Source organism: Erinaceus europaeus, chromosome 7 (assembly GCF_950295315.1).
Source record: "Erinaceus europaeus chromosome 7, mEriEur2.1, whole genome shotgun sequence".
NCBI classification, from domain to species: domain Eukaryota; kingdom Metazoa; phylum Chordata; class Mammalia; order Eulipotyphla; family Erinaceidae; genus Erinaceus; species Erinaceus europaeus.
The window spans coordinates 93583086-93597905 of record NC_080168.1 but is presented as its reverse complement, the minus strand read 5'-3'; the positions used below and the strand labels follow the sequence as shown (position 1 = coordinate 93597905).

General features: G+C 39.3%; 1 protein-coding gene across 1 annotated transcript in view; it reads right to left on the bottom strand.

Moving 5' to 3' along the window:
- Nucleotides 1-14820, bottom strand: part of PTPRR (protein tyrosine phosphatase receptor type R) — a 302321-nt gene that overhangs the window by 268948 nt on the left and 18553 nt on the right. Inside the window, exon 2 of the mRNA XM_007530107.2 lies at nucleotides 7103-7401. Coding sequence (XP_007530169.1) covers nucleotides 7103-7401 — 299 coding nt within the window. The remainder of the gene's footprint in view (nucleotides 1-7102; nucleotides 7402-14820) is intronic.

Genomic DNA, 14820 nt, shown 5'->3' with positions numbered 1-14820 from the left:
TGAAAGGATCAGAATAAGTATTCAGTGTATGCTTGAAACATATTTAAAAAATCAATGATGTCATCGCTGGAAAAAGGACCAGAAAGCTGGATCAGGGAAGAGAGTAGCTCCCAAATATGGGAAAGGTCTATAAATACTGTTGGCTGTAAACCACATCGATTTGATGTGCTCTGGGGCCCATATTCAGTTAGGAGCCTATGTGACCTCTGCATACCTGTAGATCCAAGCTCATATTCTGTGGTCATCAGTAAGAATATTCCCAGCTGCCCCAATATCAGGACCCATCTTCCTCAGGTGTAGCATAGAATATGATGTCCAGCCTCCCTTCAGAGGAAGAAACATTCTCTACCATTGTTGATCCAAGTTGAGGGCAAGGTCCTATGGGGGCCCACAAAGGGGTCTATTGTGTTGTTCCTGATAGAGATGACCAGTAACAATGTAGAGAGGGATTTATTCGAGGTCTAGGCTAATAATGTTGGTTTGGAAACCTCAGGACTCCCTGAATAGGGCCCCAGATGATGGGCTGGCCTGATAGTGACTAAAGAGTCATCGTTAAAATGTGCCAGTCTCTTGCCCTTATTCAACTTTTGCAGTCCTTGCTTTGATAAGGATAGCTTTGGAGTGAGTGAAGGAAGTATAATAGGAAATAGGTATCCAATACCCATTTCATGCTCAAAACTCTACAAAAAATGGGAATAGATGGGAAGTTCCTCAAGATAGTGGAGTCTATATATAGCAAAACTACAGCCAACATCATACTCAATGGACAGAAGCTGAAAGCATTCCCCTTCAGATCAGGGACTAGACAGGGCTGTTCACTGTCACCATTACTCTTTAACATAGTATTGGAAGTTCTTGCCATAGCAATCAGGCAAGAGAAAGAAATCAAAGGAATACAGATTGGAAGGGAAGAAGTCAAGCTCTCACTATTTGCAGATGATATGATAGTATACATAGAAAAACCTAAAAAATCCAGCAGAAAACAACTGGAAGTTATTAGGCGATATAGCAAGGTGTCAGGCTACAAAATCAATGTACAAAAATCAGTGGCATTTCTTTATGCAAACACTAAAGCTGAAGAAGAAGACATCCAGAAATCACTCCCATTTACTGTTTCAGCAAAATCAATCAAATACTAGGAATAAAGTTGACCAAAGAAGTGAAAGACTTGTATGCTGAAAACTATGAGTCACTACTCAAGGAAATAGAAACTCATACCAAGAAATGGAAAGATACCCCATGCTCATGGATTGGAAGAATAAATATCATCAAAATGAATATTCTCCCCAGAGCCATATACACATTTAATGCAATACCCATCAAAGTTCCACCAAGCTTCTTTAAGAGAATAGAACAAACACTACAATCATTTATCTGGAACCTGAAAACACCTAGAATTGCCAAAACCATCTTGAGGAAAAGAAACAGAAATGGAGGCATCACACTCTGAGATCTTAAACTACATTATAAAGCCATCATCACCAAAACAGCATAGTACTAGAAAAAAAATAGGCACACAGACCAGTGGAACAGAATTGAAAGCCCAGAAATAAATCCCCACACCTATGGACATCTAATCTTTGATAAGGGGGCCGAAATCATTAAATGGAAGAAGGAGGCTCTCTTCAATAAATGGTGCTAGGAAAACTGGGTTGTAACATGCAGAAGAATGAAATTGAACCATTTTATCTCACCAGAAACAAAATCAACTCCAAATGGATCAAAGACCTAGATGTCAGACCAGAAACAATCAAATCCTTAGAGGAAAACATTGGTAAAACAGTTTCCCACCTACACCTCAAGGACATCTTTGATGAATCAAACCCAATTGCAAGGAAGACTAAAGCAGAAACAAACCAATGGGACTACATCAAATTGAAAAGCTTCTGCACAACCAAAGAAACTATTAAACAAACAAAGAGACCCCTCACAGAATGGGAGAAGATCTTCACATGCCATACATCAGACAAGAAACTAATCACCAAAATATAGAAAGAGCTCAGCAAACTTAGCACCAAAAAAGCAAATGACCACATCCAAAAATGGGCAGAGGATATGAATAAAACATTCACCTCAGAGGAGATCCAAAAGGCTAACAAACATATGAAAAACTAACTAAAGGCTAACAAACATATGAAAAACTGCTCTAGGTCACTGATTGTCAGAGAAATGCAAATTAAGACAACACTAAGATACCACCTCACGAATGGCATACATCAAACAGGACAGCAGCACAAATGCTGGAGAGGTTGTGGGGACAGACGAACCCTTTTACATTGCTGGTGGGAATGTAAATTGGTACAGCCTCTGTGGAGAGCAGTCTGGAAAACTCTCAGAAGGCTAGACATGAACCTTCCATATGATCCAGTAATTCCTCTCCTGGGGTTATACCCCAAGGATTCCATAACACCCAACCAAAAAGAGGTGTGTACTCCTATGTTCAGAGCAGCACAATTCATAATAGCTAAAACCTGGAGGCAACCCAGGTGCCCAACAACAGATGAGTGGCTGAGAAAGCTGTGGTATATATACACAATGGAATACTATGCAGCTATCAAGAACAATGAACTCACCTTCTCTGACCCATCTTGGACACAGCTAGAAGGAATTATGTTAAGTGAGCTAAGTCAGAAAGATAAAGATGATTATGGGATGATCCCACTCATCAACAGAAGTTGAGTAAGAAGATATGAAAGGGAAACTAAAAGCAGGACCTAACCAAATTGTAAGTAGGGCACCAAAGTAAAAACCCTGTGGTGAGGGGTAGACATGCAGCTTCCTGGGTCAGTGGGGGTGGGGGGAGTGGGTGGGAGGGATGGGTCACAGTCTTTTGGTGGTGGAATGGTGTTTATGTACACTCCTAGTAAAATGTAGTCATATAAACCACTAGTTAATTAATATGAGAGGGGGGAAATTATTTGTATGTCTCAAAGTTTTTCAAAACACAAAGTGAATCTTTTTAATATATAGGCTGTGTATTTGATATGCAGACTCTCTCAAAAGCCTAGACCAAGTAGATCAGAAGCAACCAATAGCAGAGCTATATACAAGATACTGGGTACTGTACAGCAAACCCTAACAAAAGGACTTTTCAAAGTTAACCCAATTACCAAATAATGTGATGATAACATTAACTATCCAGTGTCTTTTGGAACCCTAAGACAGCAGGAACCTCACATCTCCACTAGAGAGCCTCTACTTCCCCCAGTCCTGGAACCCTTGGATAGGGCCCACTTTCCTGTATGCCTCACAATCCATATCAAATAATATTGCATCTGTCGATCACAACCTAACCAACGCAACGATTGCGATTGCCACTTCAACATGCTTCACTTCAGACTGTGTCCAGAGACTTCATGTGTGGAATGACAACCCTTCAGCTTCATTACTTGGGTGAGACCTTTCCTTTCATAGTATTCTCTAATTCCATCCCAGGTTGTTCACTTTCTAACAAAGTCCCAAAACCTAGATATACACCAGTTTCTGTAAGAGAGAGCATATGTTCACACGTATCCATAAACTACTGCAAAATATATACCTGAAAGCAGAAGTACACTAGAGTTTGCAGTGAGTAACCCCTAACACTTCCTCTCCACTATTCCAACCTTTGGGTCCATGATTCTTCAACAGTTTGTTTGGCTTTGTATGTTAACTCTCTTTTCAGTCACCAGGTTCCAGATGTCATCAGGATGCTAGCCAGGCTTCCCTGGACTGAAGACCCCACCAATGTGTTCTGGAGCTCCACTTCCCCAGAGACACCCTACTAGGGAAAGAGAGAGGCAGACTGGGCGTATGGACTGACCAGTCAACGCCCATGTTCAGCGGGGAAGCAATTACAGAAGCCAGACCTTCCACCTTCTGCAACCCACAATGACCCTGGGTCCATGCTCCCAGAGGGCTAGAGAATGGGAAAGCTATCAGGGGAGGGGGTGGGATATGGAGATTGGGTGGTGGGAACTGTGTGGAGTTGTACCCCTCCTGCCCTATGGTTTTGTTAATTAATCCTTTCTTAAATAAAAAAGAAAAAAATTCAAACATATAAAAAAAGAAAAAAAAGGAAATAGGTGATGAGGGTAGCTAAGTCTAAGTAGATACTATTTCATTATGAACTTCATACTGACTCACTGTAGACTGTTGTGTACTTTTGCTTTCAGGTATATATTTTGCCCTAATTTATAGATACATGTGAACATATGCCTTATCTCATGGGACCTGGTTCATATCTAGGTTTTGGGATAATAACTAGGATCCACCTGCATATCAAATTTCAGGCTCAGGGGAAAAAATTAGTATAGCCACAGGCCCTTTGGCATATAACTAAAATATGCCTACTAGCTATCTGCAGAATGGAGACCCCTCCCCCAACTCTTCATCTGCACTATTCCAGCCTTTAGGTTCATGATTAGTCAACAACTTGTTTGGCTTTATATGTTAACTCTCTTTTAAGCCATCATGTTCCAGATGCTACCATGATGCCAACCAGACTTCCCTGGACAGACAACCAGTGTATCCTGGAATTCTAATTCCTCAGAGCCCTGCCCCATTAGGGAAAGAGAGAGGCAGGCTGGGAGTATGGATCAACCTGTCAATGCCCATGTTCAGTGGGGAAGCAATTACAGAAGCCAGACCTCCCACCTTCTGCATCCTACAAAGATCCTGGATCCACACTCCCAGAGGGTTAAAGAATAGGAAAGCTATCAGGGGAGGGAATGGGTTATTGAGGTGGGAATTGTGTGGAGTTGTACCCCTCTTATCCTATGGTTTTGTCAGTGTTTCCTTTTTATTTTTTTATTTTAATATTTTATGTGTTTATTCATGAGAAAGATAGGAGGAGAGAGAGAAAGAACCAGACATTACTCTGGTACATGTGCTGCTGGAGACTGAACTCAGGACCTCATGCTTGAGAGTCCAATGCTTTATCCACTGCGCCGCCTTCCAGACCACAGTGTTTCTATTTTATAAATAAATAAAACATAAAATATATTTTAAAAATCAATTAATAGAGTTTTCATTTTCAAAAATTAAGTGTAATTCCTTTAGGACAAAAATGGATGAAATTGGAGGTGATTATGCTTAGTGAAATGAGTAGATATAGATAAAAGACAACTACTCGATGGTTTCACTCATGTGGGAATGTTTAGATCTCATACTCATGAACTTGAAAAAAAAAGAACAGAAGAAGCAAGCAAACTCTTTCTAAAGCTTGTGAGTACTGTGGTGGTTGGTTATCTTTGGAAGGTGGGAATGTGGGGACACAGAACTTTGGTGTGTATGGTGTGGAACTATACTCTGCAATCTTAGTCTTATAACCTACTATTAATCACAAATAAAAAATTTAAGGGGCCAGATGGTGGTGCACCTAGTTGAGCAAACACATTGCAGTGTGTGCAAGCACTGGATTCAAACCCCTGGTCCCCATCTGCAGGGGGAAAGCTTCATGAAAGGTGAAGTCAGGGCTGCAGGTGTCTCTCTGTATCTCTCCCTGCCTATCACCCTTTTCCTTCTGGCTGTCTTTATCCAATAAACAAATAGATAATAATTTTAAAAGAAAAATTAAAAAGAAAATAATTTGCAAACTGAACATAAATGGAACTTTCCACAGATATCCTTTGACACCATGAATATGAAATGATTTTGCAACCAGGGAGACAGCATAGTGGGGCAGGCGGTAGTGCACTGAGTTAAGTGCACATGATGTGAAGCATAAGGACCTGGGTAAAGACACAGTTTGAGCCCCCAGCTCCCCACCTGCTGGAGGATTGCTTCACAAGTGGTAAAACAGGTCTGCAGGTGTCTTTACTCCTCTTCTCTGCCTTCCCCTTCTCTCTCAATTTCTCTTTGTCCTATCCAACAACAAGGGCAACAAAAATGGGGAAAATGGCCTCCAGGAGCAATGAATTTGCAGTGCAGACACTGGTCTCCAGTGATAACCCTGAAGGCAAAAAAAAAAAAAAAAAAAAAGGACTTTCATACCTGACAGTCTGTGTTCTTCTGTATCTCTATCATTAAAATAAATAAAAGAAAAAATTTTAAAAACTTGGTGTCCTATGCAAAAGCAAACAGTAAAATCCTGTTAAATTTAAGTATATCTGGTATAAAGAGTGACTACCAAAACTCAAACATGGTTTCATTGAAATCACTTTGCCTTAAAAGTCATAGACATTTGATTTTTATTGGAAGCATAAATGTAAGAGCAACCTTTTAGCTAATGGTTTGTGATTTAAATTTTTAATTGTATTAAAGATTTACTTACTTATGAACTAGAGAGACCAGTGCACAATTGCCATTTGTGGAGCAAAGAATCAAACCTGGGACACACACACACACAATGCAGTCTACTGTGTGAACTAACTGGTCACCTAAATTATAATTTAAAAGTGGATCCTCCTTTTTGTGATTTTGATCTTAAGAGTTTAAACAGTTCTGATAGAGTCCACAGTCTAAATAGGGCATCAGCCTTATCACACAGCTAAATTATTACATGTAGTATGAACTGGGAAATTAGCTTGGGTTAAATATCTTGATAATATAAGCAATAGGGCCATTGCATCATTATGATTAATAAATGTGACTGATACTTGTTCAGTGATAGTAAGAATATTATTCAGTTACACCCAACCTGTTTTATGTATGTTAATGGCAAACAACCCTCCAAACATTGCCTCCTCCCTTTTAGTGATTTCTTCATTTCATACAACTTGAGTACTATGACTAGAAAATCTTCAAGTACTGTTCTGTTATCTAAGAAACTAAGGCCTGCTTAAAACAGATTATCACAGAAGGTAGAAAGCTCCCTACAGGGTGTATTCTACTGCAGCTGTAAGGCCTTCCTAAAGCAACTGATTATCCAAATCGTATTAAATACACACTATGAACTATGCATACTCAGAGAGTACAGATAAGATTTCTAATTTCATTGGCCTACTAGAAGAAATAAACAGATAGCAATGAAGCAACAAAACAAATACCAGAGAATGAGAAGTGCTAAGGCAAATGGCCATTGAGATGCAATTATAATGAGTCATCATAAGTTTTGCCTCAAGAAGCATCAACCACAGAGTATAAAGCCTTATCATCTTCAACAGTTAAATGCAATACTTACCACCACAATTACATTTGCTTCTGGGATTGGAAGGTTTTCCACTTCAAGATCCTGACCAGCTACAGCCAACAAATTAAGAGACGGGTCATAAGCAGGTCTAGGAAATGCTGAGTTAACAATTTGGTGACGTTTGCTGATTAGAGCTTGGGAAGAGGAATGGTAGCTATGTTTATATATCTTTTGAGGAGCTATATCCAGACTCTTCTCAATGTCTTGCGAATGGTGATAGATGAATGCTGGCTTCCCATTTTTCTTATGATGAATTGCCAAAAAATGGTCATTATTTGCAGAAAAGCACCCTGGAAAAGGGGAGAAGCAGAAAGAAAATCAACGACCTTATTCAGTCAGATGAATGAAAATCCTGATAGATTTACTCTTTATCAGAAGCCTTTAAGTCTTTTAAAGAATTTAGATGATTCTACATCTTTCTTTCTTCCCTGCTGTATCAACGCCAACAAATAGAACACATGTTGTGATTCGGAGGCCTCTCCGAGGAGGTAGTTTGAAAAAGTCTTACTTATCAGAGTCTAATGTCTCTTACAGTCAGGAATTTCTTCCTTCATCTAAACCCAGTTTCAACACATTTTGGACTTTATTTCTACATGTCTTATCTGTTCTTTAATGATAAACATTTACATTACCTTTAAATGTACTTGCCTTCAATCAGTAACATCCAAAAGAATCTTTATCTTACATTCATTTGATAAGATTTTTCAATAACTATGTATATTTTTTAAAAGCACTTATACAATATTTTCAGCTCACTGAGGAGAGAAAATAATAATAAAGTATCATATCAATTCCAGAACTCCTACACAGACCATATGGGAGAGACAAATTACTTTCTTGTTTTAACCACTGTTGTAATACATTTCTTAGTTTCCATAATTAAACCTATATACTAATAAATTCACCTTTATTTTTTTTTCTGTTAGGTAAATCAATATTGAATAACTTCCTCTTATCTGTCATTAGCCATTGAAGGAACTAGAGAACATATACATGTGACTCAAAATAAAGGCCCTAGGTCAAACACCAATTAGAAAGGCAAACTAAGAACATCCACATAAGACAATAATCAGAGTAACCATACTGCAAGACACTCACCACCCACGTATGCCTAGCAACCACAGACACTTGGATTTTTGCCTTGGTAGACCTATAACAACAAAAATTTGTATAAATACTGCCCTTAGAAAATTCCTTGTTTTAGGCGGCTGGGTGGTGGCACATCTGGTTAAGCACACAAGTGTAATGAACTGTGTTCAAGCCTCCACTTCCCCACCTGCGGGGGGAGGTGGGGGGTGGAGTCACTTCACAATCAGTGAAACAGGTCTACAGGTGTCTTATATTTCTCTCTCCCTCACTATCTCCCCCTCCTCTTGCAATTTCTCTCTGTCCTATCTAATAAAAATGCTAGGGGGGAAAACAGAAAAACAAACAAACAAAAATGTCTGCTAGGAGCAGGAGGTTCATAGTGCTGGCAAGAGCCCCAGCAATAATACCGGTGGCAATTAAAAAAAAATCATTTTACAATACTTCTTCTCCCACTCCTCATTGTTTGATTTCCAGATCCTGAGAGCATCTGCAGGTCTGGTTTGCATGTTCATCTTTATCAACATGCCATTTCATTAGCACTAACACACAATTCTCAAGCTACTAAGCTATAGCTGTTCTTTCAGTAATAGGGCCAGCCTCTCAGGGGAGAAACTCAAATTCATTCAAGCATACAAAAATGCCTCTTCTTTAAAAGGAGATCATTCCTCTATGAGTTGCATAAAAGTCAAGCAGAGGGAGTCGGGCTGTAGCGCAGCGGGTTAAGCACAGGTGGCGCAAAGCACAAGGGTCCCGGTTCGAACACCGGCTCCCCACCTACAGGGGAGTCGCTTCACAGGCGGTGAAGCAGGTCTGAAGGTGTCTATCTTTCTCTCCTCCTTTCTGTCTTCCCCTCCTCTCTCCAATTCTCTCTGTCCTATCCAACAACGACAACAACAATAATAACTACAACAATAAAAAACAACAAGGGCAACAAAAGGGAATAAATAAATAAAATAAAAATATTTAAAAAAGTCAAGCAGAATAAAAATAGTATGTCCATTCTACTGCCTAACCCCAAGGTGATTCATTGATTGTTGCTCTTCACAATATGCCTCTCAGTTCTCCAAGAGAGGAGGGAGGAACTCTTCCAGGGTACTCCAATGAAATGTTGTAGGTCACTATTAGTAAAATACTAAATGCACATCTAATAGTTAGAAGGTTAGTAAGCATCTAAAACACTTTAGCTATATTCTTTTATTAATCAAACAGCTACAAGAATAATGACACTGAACCACTGTGTTCTGAATTGCATGTTACATATGCTCCTATTGGCAGTTTCATTTCCAAATCGAAAGAACTCAGCTTTTTTTTCTCTCAGAAGAATAAAATTAACAAGTTGTTTATCTTTTCTTTTTTAAAAAAACATTTTATTGTACCTTTTAGATAGGAAGTATGTTGTTTTTTAAACTTTTTACTTTTATTTTTTCCTTTTTGTTGCCCTTGTTTATCATTTCTGTTTTTGTTATTGCTGTCATTGTTGTTGGATAGGACAGAGAGAAATTGAGAGAAGAGGGGAAGAGAGAGAGGGGGAGAGAAAGACAGACACCTGCAGACCACCTGCTTCACCACTTGTGAAGCAACACCCCTGCAGGTGGAAAGCCGGTCTTTGCCTTTCGTGCCATGTGTGCTTAACCCGCTGCACCACAAGTTATTTTTCTACAGTTATCACTGATATCACATTGTACCTACTTGGAAAATTATGGAGGTCTTACTTTTTTTGAAAACACTCTACACACTATTTAGCATGTTCAAGATGAAAAACATGATGATCATTCATATTACTATTTCAGAATTCACATAAAATGTAGTTAGGATTTGAAATACCAAAGGCTAAAGTCAATGATATCCTAAGATTATTCCCAAGCTGTCTTAAATCATGAAAGAAAGCACTAGTGCTGCTACAGAAGATAATGTCTTTACATCCCTAAATGAAAGTTGAAAGTACATTGGTGAGACAGAATTGCTAAAGATGCTAGAAGTATGTGCTGGCCACACAAAGCATAATGGAGAGCAAAAGCTATAAAAATAAACAATTCCTCTACTCTGAATCCACTATAATTATTAAAAATAATAATTAAATGAAGCAACACAAATGACCAGGGAATTCAGACTTGTGAGAAAGGGAGGAGTAAATTAAAAGCTGAGAAAAATAACACAATTAATGTTTCTTTTTCATATAGTATCACAGGAAATTTTTCCAGAGCTATTTAATCTAAACAGAATTAGTGATCCCAGCAAATAAATGTCTCTTGTGCTAAAGCAGACATAAAAAGCAAGGTATGTTGGTATGCTTCTAATTCTGCTTCTAAAAACCCCTTCTGTTTCATTTGGTTTAATCCCCCCTGCTTAACACTATTCTATTTACATAACTAAGCACCAGCATGCCTGCATGGCATTGGTTTAATCCCCACTGGTTCATGATGTCTTTTTGCTCCGCCCCCTCTTGTAGTACACCCTGATTTGCACCAGTCACTTTTCGCTCCACCCTCTCTATGTCACATCCTGTTTACACCCTACTTGGCAAGTATATTAGTTTTAGTTTTAGCATAACTTGGTTTAGATTGAGCTGCATTCTGCATGAATAAAGAGATACTACGTACAGCTCAGCCATGGGTCCCTGGTCGTCTGACTCCCGTCAGTGAAGCTCAGCCCGACAAAGGTACAAGAATTGAATCTGAGGAGCCAAATGATGGCTCACCCAGTAGAGTTCACAAGCTAAGAAGCCGGTCTTTGCACAAGAAACCAGGTTCAAGCCCCAGGCTCCAGTCTGCAGAATGGATTCTTCATGAGTAGTGAAGCAGTGCTGCAGGTGTTTCTCCTCTGTTTCCCTGTTTCTTTCTCCCTCTGTATCTTTCTCTGTCTCTCACCTTTGTCAAAAAAAAAAGAAGAGGGGAAAGGAAGGAAAACAGAGGAGAAGAGAGGAAAACAGAAGAGAGGAGAGGAGAGGAGAGGAGAGGAGAGGCAAGGCAAAGTAAGGAAAGAGAAGAGAAGGGAAGGGAAGGGAAGAGAAGGGAGGGGAAGGGAAGGAAAGAGAAGGGTAGGGAAGGGAGGAGGGGAGGAGAGGGGGACATGGGGCGGGGCAGGGCAGGGCAAAAACAAAAAAGAACCAAAATGGCCTCTGGGAAAGGTGGAGCCGTGCAGACACTGAGCCCCATCCAGGTACCCTGGTGACAGAAAAACAAAGAAGTGAATTTGAGACAGAGGATAAAAAAACACCACAGCACTGAAGTTTTCTCAGATGTAGTGATTACCAGACTGGAATCTGATGCTGTAAAGCAGGTACCCCCCAGGTGAGTTATCTTGCCTTCCCAACAATTTATTTTTTAATTTTGTAAATTTTAGTTATTTATTCATTTATTGGATAGAGACAGAGAGAAACTGAGATGGGAAGAGGAGACAGGGAAGGAGAGAGAGAGACACCTGCAGCCTCACCAATTATGAGGTTATCCCTGCAGGTTATCCCTGCAGGTGGGGACTGGGAGCTTGAACCCTGGTCCTTGTTCATGGTTGTATATTTAACCAAGTACACTACCACTCAGCTTCCTCCAACAGTTATTCTTATTTGGGAATAGGTATCTATAGCCAGTTGTGAAAACATCCTTTCTAGAGGAAAAGAGGAAAGAGAACATTTGCAAAGAGGAGGAGGAGGGAGGGGAAAAAAAGACAGAAATAAAGAAAAACCAAGGTTAAGCTTAAATACTCAGCTCTAGAGTGTGAACTTCATTCAAGACTTCAAGAAACTGAGTGAGTGGAAGGGTGCTACCAGAGTGGGAGTCAGTACTACAGGGTGAACAGGATGAAGTATGGAAAGGGCCAGAGGCACAGGGACTAGGAATCATAAAGTTTCAGCCAGGGAATAGAACTGATAAACACAAAAACTGTATCTACTGGGGAATGAAAGGCCAACTCTGCACCACTATAACCATGGATAACAAGATACTGGACTTCAACACTCTATGCAGAAACTCCGATTCCATGAAGAACACTTCCTTCTCTGCCCTATACACTACCCCAAAATGTAGGTAGAGTCTTCAACCTGGAATGCACAAAGCATGCAATAATAGAGTTTTCAAGTCATATATGGACATGGGGAACTCAGCATTTAGAAAGAGAATATTTTGACCCCGGTGGAGGTTATGAGCTCAGATAATTTGTCAAGTCAAAAGTCAAAGTCAGCAGGAGAAATGATATATCTAATCTGACCTAAGACTACTTCATCACAAGGATTACCCATATTCACAGTGTTTACAGGGCCTCACATGGTCACAGAACTCTTCCCCTTTTTTTAAAAACATTTTCCTTTTTTTTTTTAGATTCTTTAAAATGTTTATTTATTCTCTTTTGTTGCCCTTATTGTTTTATTGTTGTTGCCATTGTTGGATAGGACAGAGAGAAATGAATAGAGGAGGGGAAGACAGAGAGGTAGAGAAAGATAGATACCTGCAGACCTACTTTAAAGCTTGTGAAGCGACTGACTTCCCGGCAGGTGGGGAGCCAGGAGCTTGGACCAGGATCCTTATGCTAGTCCTTGCGATTTGCGCCAAGTGCACTTAACCCACTGCACTATCACCGGACTCCACTTTTTTTTTAACATTTTTTTTAGATTTTTTAAAATATTTATTCATTCTCTTTTGTTGCCCTTATTGTTTTATTGTTGTTGTAGAACTCTTCTCTTACAGTCTTCAATTTGGAAAAAAGACTATCTATTTCTCCAACTCATATTTGACAGTTGTAAGCATTTGAAAGTTGATATGGTAAGTATAAGTTTCTGCTGGTGGAGGTCTGGGGAGATGGGGTTCCAGGACATAATGGTGATGTTGTCTGCCCAGGGAAGTCAGGTTGGTATCATGGTAGCATCTGCAACTTGGTGGGTCATTTCTTTTTTAAAGATTTGTTTACTCATCAAATAGTAAGTGGGGGAGAGAGAGCTAGAGAACCAAAGCATCATGTTAGCACATATGATTCTGGGGACTAAACTCAAGACCTCATGCCTGGAAGTCCAACACTTTATTCATAGAGCCAACTCCCAGACCACAGTAATTTCTTTTAAATAATTTTTATTATTTATTGGATTGAGACAGAAAGAAATCAAGAGGGAAGAATTGAGATAGAGAAGGAAAGGAGAGACAACTGTAGCTCTTCTTTACCACCTGTGAAGCTTACCCCTACAGAAGGGGGTCCGGGGGCTCGAACGCTAGTCCCTAAGCATTATAACAGGTGTGCTCAACCAGGTAGACCACCACTTGGATTTTCAGTAATTTCTTTTTAATGGACAGGTAGCCAATGTGTTCTTTTATTCTTTAAAAGTAGAGGAATTGAAATACAGAACCTATAAAAGTGTTCATTCATATATTAATAGAATAACTTTTTAAGCTACTAGTTATTGAACATGTTCAGTGTCCCAGTTCATATACTGTGGTGTCTTATTCATCAGTGTTTATATCTCCAAGCCACTCTATGAGGCAGTTTCTATGGCACTGGCCATTTTTTTATGATAAGGAAGTCAAAATACAGTGATTTTAATCTGTAAATAGTAGGGATGGAATCCAAACCCAGTAATTAGACTAGAGTCAAAGTTTTATTTTTTATTAAACTGTATGAATTAGCTTTTCTTTGGCACCTTCTGAGGTACATGTGTGCCATTTCAAAATGTAATTCCTATCTTAAGAGGTGAGAGGATTATCTTATATTTTTTTAAAAAGCACTTGGGATAGAATTTAGCATACCACAGACATTCAGGAAATATACATTTATATATCCCTCCCTTCCATATAAAATCTATTTATCTTCTCCCAGTGAAACTCAATGCTTACCTTGAGAGGAGACCTTTTATTCTATTTGCACAGCCTGAGTTAATTTTTATATTTAAGACTTACAAATATAGTATGATAAAATGCATATTTTGAGCACTATCAGGCATTTTTAGTTTGAGAAAACAATTCACTCAAAAGTAACCAGTGGATACTTGAGAAATTTCTGATGCTCTGAAGGCACAGACAGGGATGCAAAGGGATGCTGAATCAATGCCCACTGGACTACCTATGAATGAACAACTATAAGAATCCCCCTAAGGGAAAGAGAAAGACAGGCTAGGAGTATGGATTGACCTGTCAACACCCATGTTCAGCAGGGAAGCAACTACAGAAGCCAGACCTTCAACCTTCTGCATCCCACAATGACCTCAGGTACATACTCCCAGAGGGTTAAAGAATAGGAAAGCTATCAAGAGAGGGGATAGGATGCAGAGTTCTGGTGGTGGGGATTATGTAAAGTTATACCCCTCTTATCCTATGGTTTTGTCAATCTTTCCTTTTTATAAATAAAAAATAAAATTAAATAAATAAATAAAAGAATCCCCCCCAAGGAAGCTTCTTAACTGTCAAAGGATGTTCAAAGGCACTAAAACAGTGGCCTTACTGCAAACTTAGACCTGAATAGAGTAGGATAGCACCAAGAAAGGTTTCTGTAATTGAATTCTGAATTTTCTGATTGACTGCATATCTCTAAGAGTCAGGCTAGAGCTCTACTTAATAGACTGTCTGAGATCAAATTGACATCTGAGAGGTGGATTTACAGATGGATAATAGGTTCTATGTATTAAAAGAGCTATCCTCACCAAA